The sequence below is a fragment of the Chelonoidis abingdonii genome, chromosome 7 (genome assembly GCF_003597395.2).
Source record: "Chelonoidis abingdonii isolate Lonesome George chromosome 7, CheloAbing_2.0, whole genome shotgun sequence".
NCBI classification, from domain to species: Eukaryota; Metazoa; Chordata; order Testudines; family Testudinidae; genus Chelonoidis; species Chelonoidis abingdonii.
Window position 1 is genome coordinate 66,189,032 of NC_133775.1, and position 14,364 is coordinate 66,203,395.

The window sequence follows — 14,364 nt, forward strand, 5'->3', positions numbered from 1 at the left end:
CAGAAACCAAGGAAAGCTTTTTGAATTTCAAAGTTATGTTAGGGGGAATTTGGCAGCCCTGGAAAAATCTTTGAAAGATTTTACCCCTGAAGTCCCCTCATTTGTAGCTCCTAACCCAAAGAGGGTATTTGGCATTTCTTCTGATTCAGAAGAGCTGAGCTGTTTCAGTCTCGGCTCCACACCTCAGAACATAGAGCATGAATGTACGAGAAGGGTAATGCCAATACTCAATCCACTCCTGCTGTTCCTTCCCACACCTCAGAAGGTTAGAGAGAAGCCTCTTGTGAGATACTCCAACCTCTCAACCTGGGTGAAGAGGATGTATTCCAGATTTAAAATTAAGAAATCCTAATCTTAACTGGGTTCTGGCCCTGGTTTTTAAATAATGGTTCTAGGGACAAGGAAAAGTCACAGCCTGACTGCAGCACCACATATGCATGATTAATACACTACTCACTCCAATTTCCGCTCAGAAATCAAACTCCAAAAATGCCAAGGCTTCCTACTGTAGGATGACAAGAGAGTGGTGTGGAATAATCTGGGCGTGGGGGTTACATGTATGAAAATTGTCATTAAGCTTAGAAGAAGATATTTGTAAACTACCAGATAAGGCAGATGTTAATGTAACAAATGGCTCCTTGGCCCCCTTATCTAAAGGCCATCCATAGAGTCAAGACTATTTGGAAATTTTGAATAGCTAAGGAGGGCCTTTATGGCTCTTTGTTTTCAAACAATGCAGTTGGTTTATTTGGGAAGTATATATACTGGCACTGAGAGGCACCATCACTTCTGCCCAGGAGAGCCTGGCCAGGTTGAAGATTTGCCACATTATGTACAGTACTATTACGTCACTTTTGAGGGGAAAAAAAAGTCTATCCCCAATCTTGGCCCTGAAGCCTTTCACAACATTAACTCAAGAATTAGTACGGTTGTTATAGAGCAGTATTGTTTCAGTTATACAGCCAGTTGTCTTATTTGCCTACTCAGTAAAAATAATAGACTGTGAAGTTAATGCTCTTTATGATGTAAACAGATCAGTTTGCTTCTAACACCTCTAATTTTGTTTCTGCATGTTGTTTTATGAGCTATTTTTAAAATGGCAGTTGAATTTAGGAGAAAGGTTGAATTCTTTTTTTATTTTGATAATTTTAAAATTTATATTTGTTTCATTGAGCATCATGACTAATTGCTAAATCTGAGTTTGTTGGGTGCTGCTATTTAATTCAGGATATGCTCATTTCTCTAGGATTTTCTACAGTTTATCAAGGATCTCAGAGCAGTTATTTTTTACTTACTTTACATGTAGACTAGTCATAGTTTGGCTTCTATAGTATTCCTAGGACATTTTCCTTACTTCTCTCACCCTTAGCAGAGAACCTGTTTTATTCCTACAAGCCCCAACCCTTGGCTCAGTGTTAGCGGGGCAGAGAGGAAAAATAAGCTGATATGAAAAAAAAACAAGAATTTCATTATTATCGCAGATATCCAAATAACCGATAATCATATTTACTGACTGCACTCTAAATTGGGATCCCGAAGAACCTCCATAGTATTTTCCAGGAGGGCTGAATCTATGTGGCAGTAGCATAAGCAGCTGGATATCACTATCTGATTTCCTAATGCTTCCAGACAATTACAGCAATGTCAGCTAAAGGCCTATCCTTTCAACACATCAATCCTGTTTGCTCTACTGTCATTTGGATGTTTAGTTATGGAACTTGGGACTTCACACTGCCAAGATTGTAACTGCAAGGGAAAATAGAGAACTATAGGTCACTTTCTGATCGTGTAAAATCCCCAAGCAGATCTCTGGGTTAAAGTGTTCCTTGGGCCAGCGTTCTTGACCATACAAGTTCTCTTCAACAAAAGTAGGCAAGTAATCCAACCTTATTCAGCTGAGCACTTATTTAGCTTTAAGTACATGCTTAAGTCTGTCGAAGCTGATGGGCCGTAAAGTTAAGGATTTAAGTATGTGCTTAGTGTTTTGCTACTATGAGGGTGAGTCTCTACAACTTAATATTTTGTTTCTAGTTTTAATCTTTCCTCTTAATTTTCTTGAGCCGCGTGCCCTTAGAATACCTTTTAACACACAGTATTCTAGCACTAAATCATCAGGTCCATATTGAAGGCTTCAAGTATTAGGGCACTGAAGTAATAAATCTCATCTGTGTGAGATGGACTCTATTGTTCACCCACGCATTTGACAGCTACTTCCTCCTGCATTCTCTTGCTTTGTGCTGCACAGACCACATCAGGCTTTGCCATTTTTCTTTATTCTTTCCCCGGGTCTGTTATTATACCTATGCACTTGGCTTGCATTTTTCTGACCTATAGCCTCGGCTGACCGGTCAGCATTTGGATGGGAGACAGAACATGGAAGTACTCTCCACTTGTGTTACCGTCTACACCTACTAGAATATATTCTTTTGTAGAAGGCCTAAGACCGAACTGTAAGCATTGAGAATCTTTAGAAGCACAAAGCAAGGAAGTCTTGGGAAGATCAGAAACTAAGAGTGGGTAGAGGGAGTGAGTATGCGATACCATGAGAAAAACAGTAGTGAAGAAAAGAGCCACAGCTGTTCAAAAGACACAGCCTTCTTCTTACCAACTAAGATAGGTTACCAAGAGCACATCATACAGAGCCATAATTCTTTGCATTAGCTCAGACTTTAAGACAGCAGCAAGGTCAAGATTTCAGTTCTTATCCTCAAAATAGCCTTTATATAAGTAACCCCAGCTATGCTGAGGGACTGCTCTCACTCTTTTCAGTCATGACAGCTGAATTCCACTACAGCTGGGAACCTCAAAAGTAACAGAGAGAGTTTGCTTAGCAGGTTGATTTCAAGTGTGGAACACAAGCCTGGAAGTGATCAACAGTACCAGACCTCCCTGCTGTCAGATTGAAGCATAAAACCTCTCTCCCCCAAGTCACTAATCATTTTTTTAAAGTTGTTGGAACAGGCAGATGAGAAAGCCAGAAATTCTCTAAAAATAAATTCATTAGAGATGACAAGTGCAGTTGTACTGCCTTCATAGACAGTAGCAACACATGGAATCATATTGTCTAAGCCCTTCTGCCACCATTCTCTCATCAGGTTTTATGCAAACAGATTAATATAATGTTAAGCCTGGATATTTTAAAGCTGCAACAATATCAGCAGATTCAGAGCCAAGGAGGCTCAAGCAACATTAACTGCTCCTTTGAGCAGGTGTGTTACCACACACAAATCCACACAGCCAGGCCATATGTTGTAGCTGTCATCTAGTGTAACATTAAGGAACTGCATCTCTTTCCATAACTAGTGCTTAGAAGTAGCATTATAAGTGACAGCATATGTTCATTTTACTAATTTCTAGAGCACAGCTTGTACTTATTGCACACATTGAAGGGAGCAGTATTAGCACGTGAGGCACTTTAATGGCTACTCTTGTTTAGTTCAAGATTTGCCAACTTCACATTGTCAGGGTTTTTTTTGACAACCGATCCACTGCAGATCTAGCCAGCTTCTAGCCTTGTTAACAAAGGCAACAAGCTGAGAAAGAGGACAGAGCTGCTTCACTCCAGGCTTGTACTGCTTTGCCACAGGGGCAGCAGAATACAGTCAAACCCCAGCAGAAGGAAGGCAGTAGCATTTGAGACTTTTCCAACACAGATTATACAGCAGCAAGAGCAGAGAGAGAAAAAGAAACATACTAAACAGAGATGAAGCTACAAGGATATAGGGCATAGAAAAGAACCCGCCTGTGCTGTTTATTTCTTTAATTTGTTTTTCAGTATTTTATTTTCTTGGCCAGAAGAGAGAAGGACAAATGGTTAGGAGAATCTTGCTGATCACTCTCTTCTATTTTCAGTTGTCGCTTTATTCCCATCTCTTTCTTTCTCACACATTTCTTCTTTTCACTTCTCCTCCTCTCTTTGGAGGCAAATGGGACACAGTCAACCCATCCCTGCTTGTCAGACTTGGTGGCCCTTAAATCAAAATGCGTTGCCAACCCTGAATAATTAATAAAAATATGTTATCCAGTCTCAGGTGTAGATGAATATAGCTCCAAGTCTCTATCAGCCCAAGATTACTGAAAAAGAAATGGGGCCCTACAGAAGCCAGGATTAGCTAAAAAAAAAAACTAATTGCTTTGCTCATCAAGATGGCTCAGAGACCCTATAAACTGAATGTACATGTCAGTAGGATTTCCTGGGGGAGAAAACAAGCATGTGAAAGCAAAATACACAAGTAGTTCTTCAAAGTCTGCCTAGGAACAAAAACACTGAAGGAGGCAATTTCCACAAGCTAAGTATTCTCAGGGGTCTAACGAGAATCTTCCCTGACATCACCAATCTGGAACAGAACGTGAGTAGCTCTACTGTGATTCTTATTATTACTACAGAGTACTCATGTGATGCTTTGTCTGTCTAGGTACTTACACAGCGCCTATCACTGTACTATCTAAGTGCCTCCCAACTTTTTACGGATTTATCCTCACATCGCTCCTATGATGTGGAGAACTATTTTCCGCCATCTGTAAAAATAGGGATAAGGGGTACTGAGAAATGAAGGACTAGATTTTCTAAGTGTACTTGCTCAGCACCAAGCAGCTCCTGTTGTTCTGAGATGGAGCTGTCAAGTGCTGTGCAAAAATCTGGCCACTCATTTAGGTGCCTAAACAGGAGCGGAGATCCCCTCCCAACCAGACCCTGAGCCCTACATGCCCAATGTTACACATGACATCTGTGTCACTCCTAGGAAATGGAACCCAGACCTGCGGAGTCCCAGTTCACTGCCTTGTCCTTTTTGAAAGGTTAGTCAGGCTGTGGTTAAGTCTATCTAGTTTTATTCAGAAGGTTTAGATTATAAAACAAACTAAGTGCAACGCATTTGCTGCAGCCACCCAAATGGAAAAAAAAAATTATATTTATATAATCAATCAACGAGAAGCAGCAGAAGTTACATGGAGAACTTATGGTGTTCAGTTACCCAGGTTCAATTGTATTATGCAGTCAGCATAAACAATACAGCAGGCTCAGCACAAGACCCTAAGGTGCTGGTCCCTGAACTTCCTAGCCATCTCAAACTCATTCTAGTTTGCAGTTTGAATATCTTTCACTCAAAGGGTCTTGTGGCTAAGTTTTTGGTCCATCCTTTCAAAATCCATTCTGGTGTCAGCAATACTGAAACTCACTAGACACCACAGACCAGTATAACACCAGACATAATGTGATAGCTGCAGGGGCTTAACAGAAGGATATTAAATTGATTGGCAACATTTTAATTAAAACTTTACAACTAGAAGCTTCCCATCCTCCTCTCTACTCTGGAGATAGGACAGGGCAAAAAACCAAAAACCAACCCAAAAAACCCCTCTCTCCCCCCTAGTGCTGCCTCCCTCCATGACTCAGAGTTTCCATCTTTCTGATACAAGGCTGTCAACACCATTCTCACATCATGCCAAGCAGATCGCTGGAGAACATGGAGCAAATCCTCCCTTCACTCAGCCCTGCAGGTTGGTGGGGCACAGAGCACACCACCGTACAGACCTAACAGCCAAAGAAGCATGAGACTAGAAATCAAACCTGGGTTTCCTGCATGGCAATGCAGAGCATTAGTCTTTAGCCAAGTGTGTGAAATCCTTATTTTATAACATAGATGATCATATTTATATTGCAATAGTAACTAAAGGCCCCAGTCAGCATCCCCACTGTGTCATATGGCATCCATCTCATAAGAGACAACATACAAATTTAAGACTAAATAAGTCAAGCATATAGCTTAAGAACAAAGCCCACCACAAACACTTCCCAGGGTTGTGCTGTATGATTTTTTTTTTTTTTTTTTTTTAAAAACTAATAGTTTGTTCTCTTACCTGGTGCAGAAACCAGGATTTGGCATCGAGTGAGAATAGCCAGGAGGAAATCATTGTGAGAATGGACTGCGAAAAGAAAGAGTTCACTCAGACTGACACCAGGGAAGAAAGTTTTACTTGAAGACAGATTCACATTAGCAACATGGCAGGCAAAGTCCAAAGGCAGCCACTGGAAGCTACCTTATAATGTGATTTTGTTTACACCTTCCAAAACCATGTTTTCCCATGCATTCTACTGGCTGCATACACCTTCCAATCGATATCCTTTACATAGGTTTTTAGCCTCTCTATGAAATTAGGAGCTGCAAAGGAGAAGTTTCTTATCTCAGCAGTGGTAAGATCATGTGGCCCAAGAGAAGAGGCAAGTTCTAGTGGAGCAGTGGAAGTTATGTAGTCACACTTCATGTGGTTGCATTGATGTGTAGCAAGCAGCGACTAACCCAGAATGTGGTATTTTGAGAAATGTGGGAAAACAGAAAAAAGGACACTCCTAGGGACAGTCTCTTACCGTTATCTTGGGTGAGGAGTCTGCGAGCTTCCAGATCAAACTCTTCTTTACTGATCTTTTGCTTGAACCAAAGTTTCAAGTTCGCCCAGTATCTGTACATGGGAGAGAAAACATTAAGCACTATAAACAACATTGCTTTTTTTATTAGATTTTTCTAAAACATACGCAAAGTTAAATGCTGGACCTGAACTAAATGACTATCCATTTAAGAAATGGGAGAAAAGGAATAGACTTAGTAGGCAAAGCAATATTTTAAATAACATCAGTGAAAACAGAGGCTTGCATAAGAACAGCCATACCGGGTCAGACCAAAGGTCCATCTAGCCCAGTAGCTGGTCTTCTGACAGTGGCCAGTGCTAGGTGCCCCAGAGGGAATCAACAGAACAGGTAATCATCAAGTGATCCATCCCCCATCACTCATTCCCAGCTTCTGGCAAACAGAGACTAGGGACACCAACCCTGACCATCTTGGCTAATAGTCTTGATGGACATATCCTCCATGAATTTATCTAGTTCTTTTTTGAACCCTGTTATAGACTTGGCCTTCACAGCATCCTCTGGCAAGGAGTTCCACAGGTTGACTGTGAGTTGTGTGAAACAAATCCTTCCTTTTGTTTTAAACCTGCTGCCTATTAATTTCATTTGGTGACCCCTAGCTCTTGTATTAGGAGGAGGAGTAAATAACACTTCCTTATTTACTTTCTCCACACCAGTCATGGTTTTATAGACCTGTATCATATTCCCCCTTAGTTGTCTTTCCCAAGGTGAAAAATCCCAGTCTTATTAATCTCTCCTTACATGGCAACCGTTCCATACCCCTAATCATTTTTGTTGCCCTTTTCTGAACCTTTTCCAATTCCAGTATATCCTTTTTGAGATGGGGTGACCACATCTGCACGCAGTATTCAAGATGTGGGCATACCATGGACTTCTACAGAGGCAGTGTGATATTTTCTGTCTTATTATCTATCCCTTTCTTAATGATTCCCAACATCCTGTTTGCTTTTTTGACTGCCGCTGCACATTGAGTGGATGTTTTCAGAGAACTATCCACAATGACTCCAAGAGCTCTTTCAGGGCGAAGAAGGAAGATTAAAATATTTCCTTGCAGTGTTGGTAAGCCAGAGAGCATTGTGTTACTGACTGATAATCAGAAAGTGGGGACAACAAAACTAGACCAATCGGTTTCACTTGTTTTAATAATTGCAGTGAAATATATCATAATTACAGTTAATTTAGTTTTATTGTCACAACTTCAGATTATTAGAGGTTAGGCAGGTTGTTTCTGAAGTAGTCTGTCTTCTAAATTGCACAGCATCAGCTGGTTACACCCTTATGTATTCCAATTGTATTTAGAATTGGTCTGCTACACACCCCCCACGGCCGGATTTGGCTAGAGACCTAATATTTTTAATTAAATAAATATTACTGGGAATTGTGTGATTATGGGAGACTAATTGCCCAGATATAGACTGAGGGGACAAGTGCTATTTATAATGGTAGGTCCCAGCTATTCCTGGATGTGATAACTGACAGATTTATTCACCACATAGTTACTGAACCTACAAGACATGATGCCATTTTAGATTTGGTATTGGTAAGTAGCAAGGACCTCAAAAGAATTGGTAATAGAGTACAACCTTTGTTTAAGTGAATGCAAGTTTATCCTGCCATTTAGTTAAAACTGAATTATCAGAAATAGATCAGCAACTAGGGTCCTTGATTTCAAAAAGGGCAAACTTAAAAGGAATTAGTTAGGGAATTGGACTGAAGAACTCCAGGATCTGAACATGCAGGTCGTTTGCAGTTATGTTAAATCAAAATTGCAGAAACTATCTGAAGTCTGTGTCCCAAGCAATGGGAAAAAATTCCTAGGGAAGGATTGCAGACCAAACTAGATGAAGCAGCATCTCAAACATGTTATTAAAAGATAGCAGAAAGCCTACAAGGAATGGATCAGCAAGGAAAGCAACCTCTTGGAGGTCAGCAAGTGTAGGGAAAAAGTGAGACTTGACAAAAGCCAAGCAGAGTTAGACCTTGCAAAGGAAATTAAAACCATCAGTAAAAAAGTTCTTTAGCCATATATACAAGTTTTTTGTTGTTTTTTGAACCCCCCAAACCACACACACATTTTTTAGAAGGAGATTGGTTTCCAAATACCCATAAGGTTACCCACACTTCAGGTTTTCCTTTGTTTTGTCATTAAGAAATAATGTCGAGTTGTAAGATTACGTTATTTGAATCCATTTAAGGGCCAGTTTGCACTGACTGGAAAATGGGGTAGAGACTTTTAGAAGCAGGGAGGAAAACCAGTTTTCCTCAGAATTATCCATTTTCCCCTTTGCAAACATTTATACATGCCACCAAACACTTGTACTAACACTAATCACTCATTAGCGCAATGATTTAACAGGTCAGTTTTGGATGTAGTTATGCAGCAGCAAAGCCAGCAGAGGGACCACAAACACATTAATACAGTCGTTCCCAAACTTCCACAACCTGTGAACCCCTTTCACTAAAATATAAAGTCTCATGAACTCCCTCCTACAAATGAATATTTCCAGGGATTTTCTCCTTTACCTGAGTATAAATTATAAAAAGCAGTGAGTTCGAAATATAAAATTTGTTTTTATGACATGCTTATTATACACAATTATTTATCATTACAGTATTTTTATGACATTATGAAAACAGCAACAAGCTTACTAGCTACACAAGTGAGATTTTGGATCACTTTGAATAAGCCTGTTATAAGACAAGGCTCCCATGTTTCATCAAGGAGTATCAGATATGAAACAGCATGAAAGTACTTAAAAAAAAGCCAACCCGAAGAGTTCCTCCTACACAAGCATTCTGGTCTTGAGCAGTCCAGGCAAACACACGTTACAACAAACCTTAAACTTGTTCTTCATAATAATTTTAAAACAATACTAGCTGCCTATTTAATTTTAAAAACCGGAAAAAAAATCCACCCCTTATAAGGAATGGAAAGGAGTCTTGAACTTTAAATCTCTTCAGTCTGATAGATATGCTTGCTTTGATCTGCTTAGCTCTTGGAAGTACAGGGGCTCTAGGCTGCTGGCCCCGTGCTACCCAGGTCCCTAGGGACAGCTCTGTCTGCAATTAGGGAATTTCTTCCCCCTCCCCCTGCAAGAACCCCCTGTAACATTTCACAAACTCCAGTTTGGGAACTACTACATTAATACAGAGACTCCTATATTAACCTGCTACTGCTGAATATAATAGTCATACAAATGTAGTCCAAGAATACTAGGAGGTGAGAGCAGCACGTCCCATTACGAAGGTAATTTGTCCCATATTTGGGATCAGAGTTTATATTTGACTTAGAATCTCAATAATACTTAGCTATAGAACCAAGAGCACTTAACATCTGTGGGCATTCTTAATACACATTCCTTGACAGACACCTCCACTAGTTTCTACATTTCTTTAAAGTTTCTCATTCACTGGAATGGTGGTTTTCTTAAAGAGAAGGCATTTAAAATTCAGGAGACTTTACCCAACATACAGGTTTTAACCTTCAATGCTGAAACTAGTTGAAAACACTCAGGAAATTTAGAAATCTACAGATCATGAGCCCTGCTGTTTGTAAACGTGGCTGAGTGCCAAAAACTTAGTAATAAATCTGGACCACAGCCAGATTTTACTCCAGCAGGGACAACAAATGGATTTAATAGCAGACAGTACATTTGTTCGGAATAATAAAACATTCCATTAAGAAGGCATGTAGGTCACATTCATAGTGTCAATGAACGCATGATTTTTGAAGGCCAGGAAAGGTTTCCACCTTGCTGTCACATCAACTTCTTAAGCGCTGCTCAGACATTCCAAGACAGAGCCAAAACATTTCATTCGTGGAAGAAGGGAGTATAGCATCTGAAGAAGCCAGCTGGCTCTATCCAAAAATAAAGCAGAGGAATATAGGCATTTACTTACTTTTTAGAATCCTAGTAGTGCTTCAAACCTCTGTTTCCCTCTCAGATAAAGACGCAGAGGGAAGCAGAGCAGGCCTCCATCCCCCCCACCAAGATTACAACATGCATCTGCAGCACCTTACTTACCCTCCCATACCCCCATGGATCCCTTCTCCTGTTCCTAAATGATTCAGCAGATATGCCACCTTGCCACCAGTCACCATGACAGCAATTAGACTTTGTGGCTCTGCTGATGAGCACAGAGAACACTGGGATAATTAATGCTGTTTCAGCAACCGTAAGTTGGGAGGGGAGAGAGGGGAATTAAACATTTGTGTTTTCAAATATTGTTGAATCAAACCTATTGTTGTCTCCCCTCTCCTATGTGGATTAAAAAACACTTCCTGTGACTGTTTCCAGATCCTTCCCCCCAACTCTCTGCCTATACCCTTCTGCTAAATTGATAGATTTTTTGCAGTGCAAACACTGCAGAGCAGTGTACGTCCCATTTCATGTGTTTCATCCCAGGCAGTGTGGTGGACTGGAAATGAGCAGAAAGGTAGGCCGAAAAGCATAGAGTCCTTAAGGTAATGATATTGCCCAGCCACAGTTATGATCACAAATAATTTTTTAAATATTTCTCCTTCTTCTCATACTCAATTCAAACTAAAACACTGTGGTGAATGATGTAAACCAGGGGTAGGCAACCTATGGCACGTATGCTGAAGGCTGATTTTCAATGGCACTCACACTGCCTGGGTCCTTGCCACTGGTCCAGGAGGCTCTGCATTTTAAAATTAAATTAAGTTAAGGTTTTAAAAATATTTAAGAAGCTTCTTTACTTTACATACAACAACAGTTTAGTTATATATTATAGACTTATAGAAAGAGACCTTCTAAAAATGTTACTGTATTACTGGCATGGCATGCGAAAACTTAGATTAGAGTGAATAAATGAAGACTCAGCACAGCACTTCAGAAAGGTGGCTGACCCCGATGTAAAACTTTAAAAGCACACTTGAGGGAAAAGGGAAAGTGCTCCCAATTAGGTAAACAATCGACTCAAATGAATATAATAGAATTGGCCAGTGTTAGACCAACAGGGTCCAAAAAACCCTGGTGAATAGGAAACTTTCCTTGACAAGAGGGATGAGAAACAGCTGTGCTCCACTAAGGGATACAATGTGGCTTATTGGCACAATGCATTGGACTGGGACCCAGGAGACCTAGTTCTATTCCCAGCTCTCCCAATGGTCAGCTGGGTGAATGGGTAAGTCACTTCACATGTCTGAGCCCAGTTTCCCCCTTCTGTAAAATGGAGCTAATGATACAGATCTTTGTTATAAAAAGCTCAAAAATAGAACCACAATGGCTGAAACCCACTTCTTATAAGTGGAGGTTACGAAGATAAACATACAGATATAATAGAAAGAGTTGTCTCACTGAGTCTGCAGACAGTCTACTACCTGTGATGCTGCTCATAGCGTCCTAAAACAGCAATAGAATGAAATTGACAAGACTTGGGTCAGTTTGACTCACAGCAGAGGCATAGATCCATAAGGCAAGATCCCCCAAAAAACTAAGATTCAGAGTAGCAGACACCTGCCTTTAAAGGCAGATGCCTGTGACATGGGATGAAAGGTAGAGGAGAAAGCTGCCTTCCCCCTTCTAGCATCTAGAGAAGGCAGAAGGTATGGCATTAGGGTTTATAACATGCCAAGAAGCACAGAAGATGGAGCATCTGCAGATGGAGGGTGAGAAATGTGTTTCTGTGCTCTGTAGATCGTACAGGCACACTTATCAGAGGGGTAGCTGTATTAGTCTGGATCTGTAAAAGCAGCAAAAAGAGTCCTGTGGTACCTTATAGACTGACAGACGTATTGGAGCATGAGCTTTTGTGGGTGAATGCCCACTTCATCGGACACATGCATCCAACGAAGTGGGTATTCACGTATGAAAGCTCATGCTCCAATACGTCTGTTAGTCTATAAGGTGACACAGGACTCTTTTTGCTGCTTTTACAGGTACACCTACACCAGCTTCTGTTAATACTGGTGTTAAACTTTCAACGCTATAGTATGACCATTAACACTTTCTCCTAAATCTCCATCAGACACATCCCTCATCTGCAATATGCTCCCCCTTTGATAGCCCAGGCTTTCATGCACTAAAGCAACACCAGCTTCTGAGAGCAAATATGAACCAGAAAGTCACTGAACTGAAAACTAGTAATTATGGTCATTCATTCTGAGCAACAGTATTTCCCTGTAGGTAAAAGCATTTAAGCACTATTACAACAAATTCTTATTTGTCACCATGATCTAATAACAAATGTGTTAGAAGCAAACTGCAGCGCTCTAACATTCAGAGTTTATGCCTGCCATCTCTACCTTGATATAATGCTGGCCTCAGGAGCCAAAAATCTTACTGTGTCATAGGTGAAACCGCGTTATATTGAACTTGTTTTCATCCACCGGAGTGCACAGCCCCGCCCCCGCAGAGCACTGCTTTACTGCGTTATATCAGGTCACGTTATATTGGGGCAGAGGCATACCTAGCTCTCACAGAGTGCTTTACAAGGGATGGAAATATCATTTTCACCATTTTGGAGATGGGAAAATAAAGGCACACAAATATGAAGTGACTTGACCAGAGTCAAAATAACCCAGTGGAAAAACCAAAGACAGAACCCATTTGGATCAATTCAGTTTCTGTTATACTGCTTATAAACAGAAGTCTCTAATTTGTTATTTAAGTTTATTACAGGGGAAATGGGAAAACAATCATATAAAACTAAGTTTAGCATATGCAAAGGCACATGAACTATCTGGTCCATTGTACTCAGACAGAATTCTTGTAGATTTCTAAGTTTACTGTAAATAAAAGACCGAGAGAACAACCAGTTCTCATTTTGCTTACTAGCTGTTTAGTTTAAGCAGAGGGGAAAGGGGGCATCGTTAAACAATCAGACTTTAAATGACCCAGTTAAGCCCCATGTGTATTAAAAATGTGGGCCTACAATTTCTCATGGTGGAACAGGATGTTTTATGAGCTGGCCTTCATGCTGAGAGGCAGCAGGAGTCAACAGGTCCCTTCCGGCTATATTTGCCAGCTTTTTGCTAAATCCGGAGTTTTAACTGGACAGAATTAAACTAGATAGACCGTGAGAAAAGAAACAAGAGGCTGCTACTTCATCACTTCCCCTGATCTCTTACTGCCCCCATGGCCCGAGCACGGGGTGAAACGGACCCGAAAGGCCATTAAGCTGGGCCTGCAAAGCTCAAGCTTCCTGCCAACGAATCAAAACATGCTGCTTAGAGGAACAAAGTCCAAGCCTGCGAGGCAGCGCTGGTCGCCCAGCCCGAGCCCCCGCCTAGCGCAGGCCCCGCGCCAGCGCCCAGGCAGCTCGGACAGACCGAACGGCCCGCGACGCTGGTTCCCGCGGTTAGTTCCCGGGTCAGGCACCGCTCCCCTGCAAACGCCGGCCCGCATCACCTGAGCGGGCTCTCCGCCCCCGCCCTCTCCCCGCGCGGCCTGAAGCCGGTGTCCCCCGCCCTGCGCCGCGCCGAGCCCCAGGGGTCCCCACCAGGCCGGGAACTCAGCCCCTGAGGGCCGGGCTCTGCCTGGTGCCCTAGGGAAAGGCAGGGCCACGGGGCGCCCAGCGACCGGGACACGCTCCAGGCTGAGCCCCGCGGCCCAGGAACGGCCCCCACCAGCCAGCAGGCCCCGCTCCCCTGGGACCGGGCAGAAATCGAGGCCGGGGCTCGGCAGGCCGAGGGGGGCGCACTCACTGCTTCACGTTCTCGCCCAGGGCCTCGCTCAGGTTCTTCTTGGCCACCTCCAGCTCGCTCACGTACGTCGCCATAGCTCCCTCCCGGCGCCTTGCCGCCCTCCCGCGCCGTTTGCGCGCCCAGCCGTACGCGGCAACCACAGCATCAACTAACTTAGGCACTAGCGCGTCTTTTCTTCCCCCCGCCCACCTCCGCTGCTTGCTTGTTTGTTTCACAATTCCCGGCCGCGCCACTTCTTCTAGAGGAGCCCGGCGCCGGTCACATGACGTCA

At 42.2% G+C, this 14,364-nt stretch overlaps 1 protein-coding gene across 2 annotated transcripts in view; it reads right to left on the minus strand.

Annotated features, from left to right (window-relative positions):
• TADA1 (transcriptional adaptor 1) overlaps window positions 1–14,364 on the minus strand; it is a 379,727-nt gene extending 365,363 nt beyond the window's left edge. The window contains exons 1-3 of one of the 2 annotated variants that reach the window (XR_012656283.1): window positions 14,094–14,357; window positions 6,368–6,459; window positions 5,860–5,925 (exon numbers count right to left, since the gene is read on the minus strand). Coding sequence is in view for 1 of the 2 variants with exons in the window: in XM_032785247.2 (XP_032641138.1) it covers window positions 5,860–5,925; window positions 6,368–6,459; window positions 14,094–14,167 (232 nt within the window). In the remaining variant the exon portion in view is untranslated. Of the gene's footprint in view, window positions 1–5,859; window positions 5,926–6,367; window positions 6,460–14,093 lie in introns of both variants that reach the window. The other variant, XM_032785247.2, reaches the window with a different exon arrangement.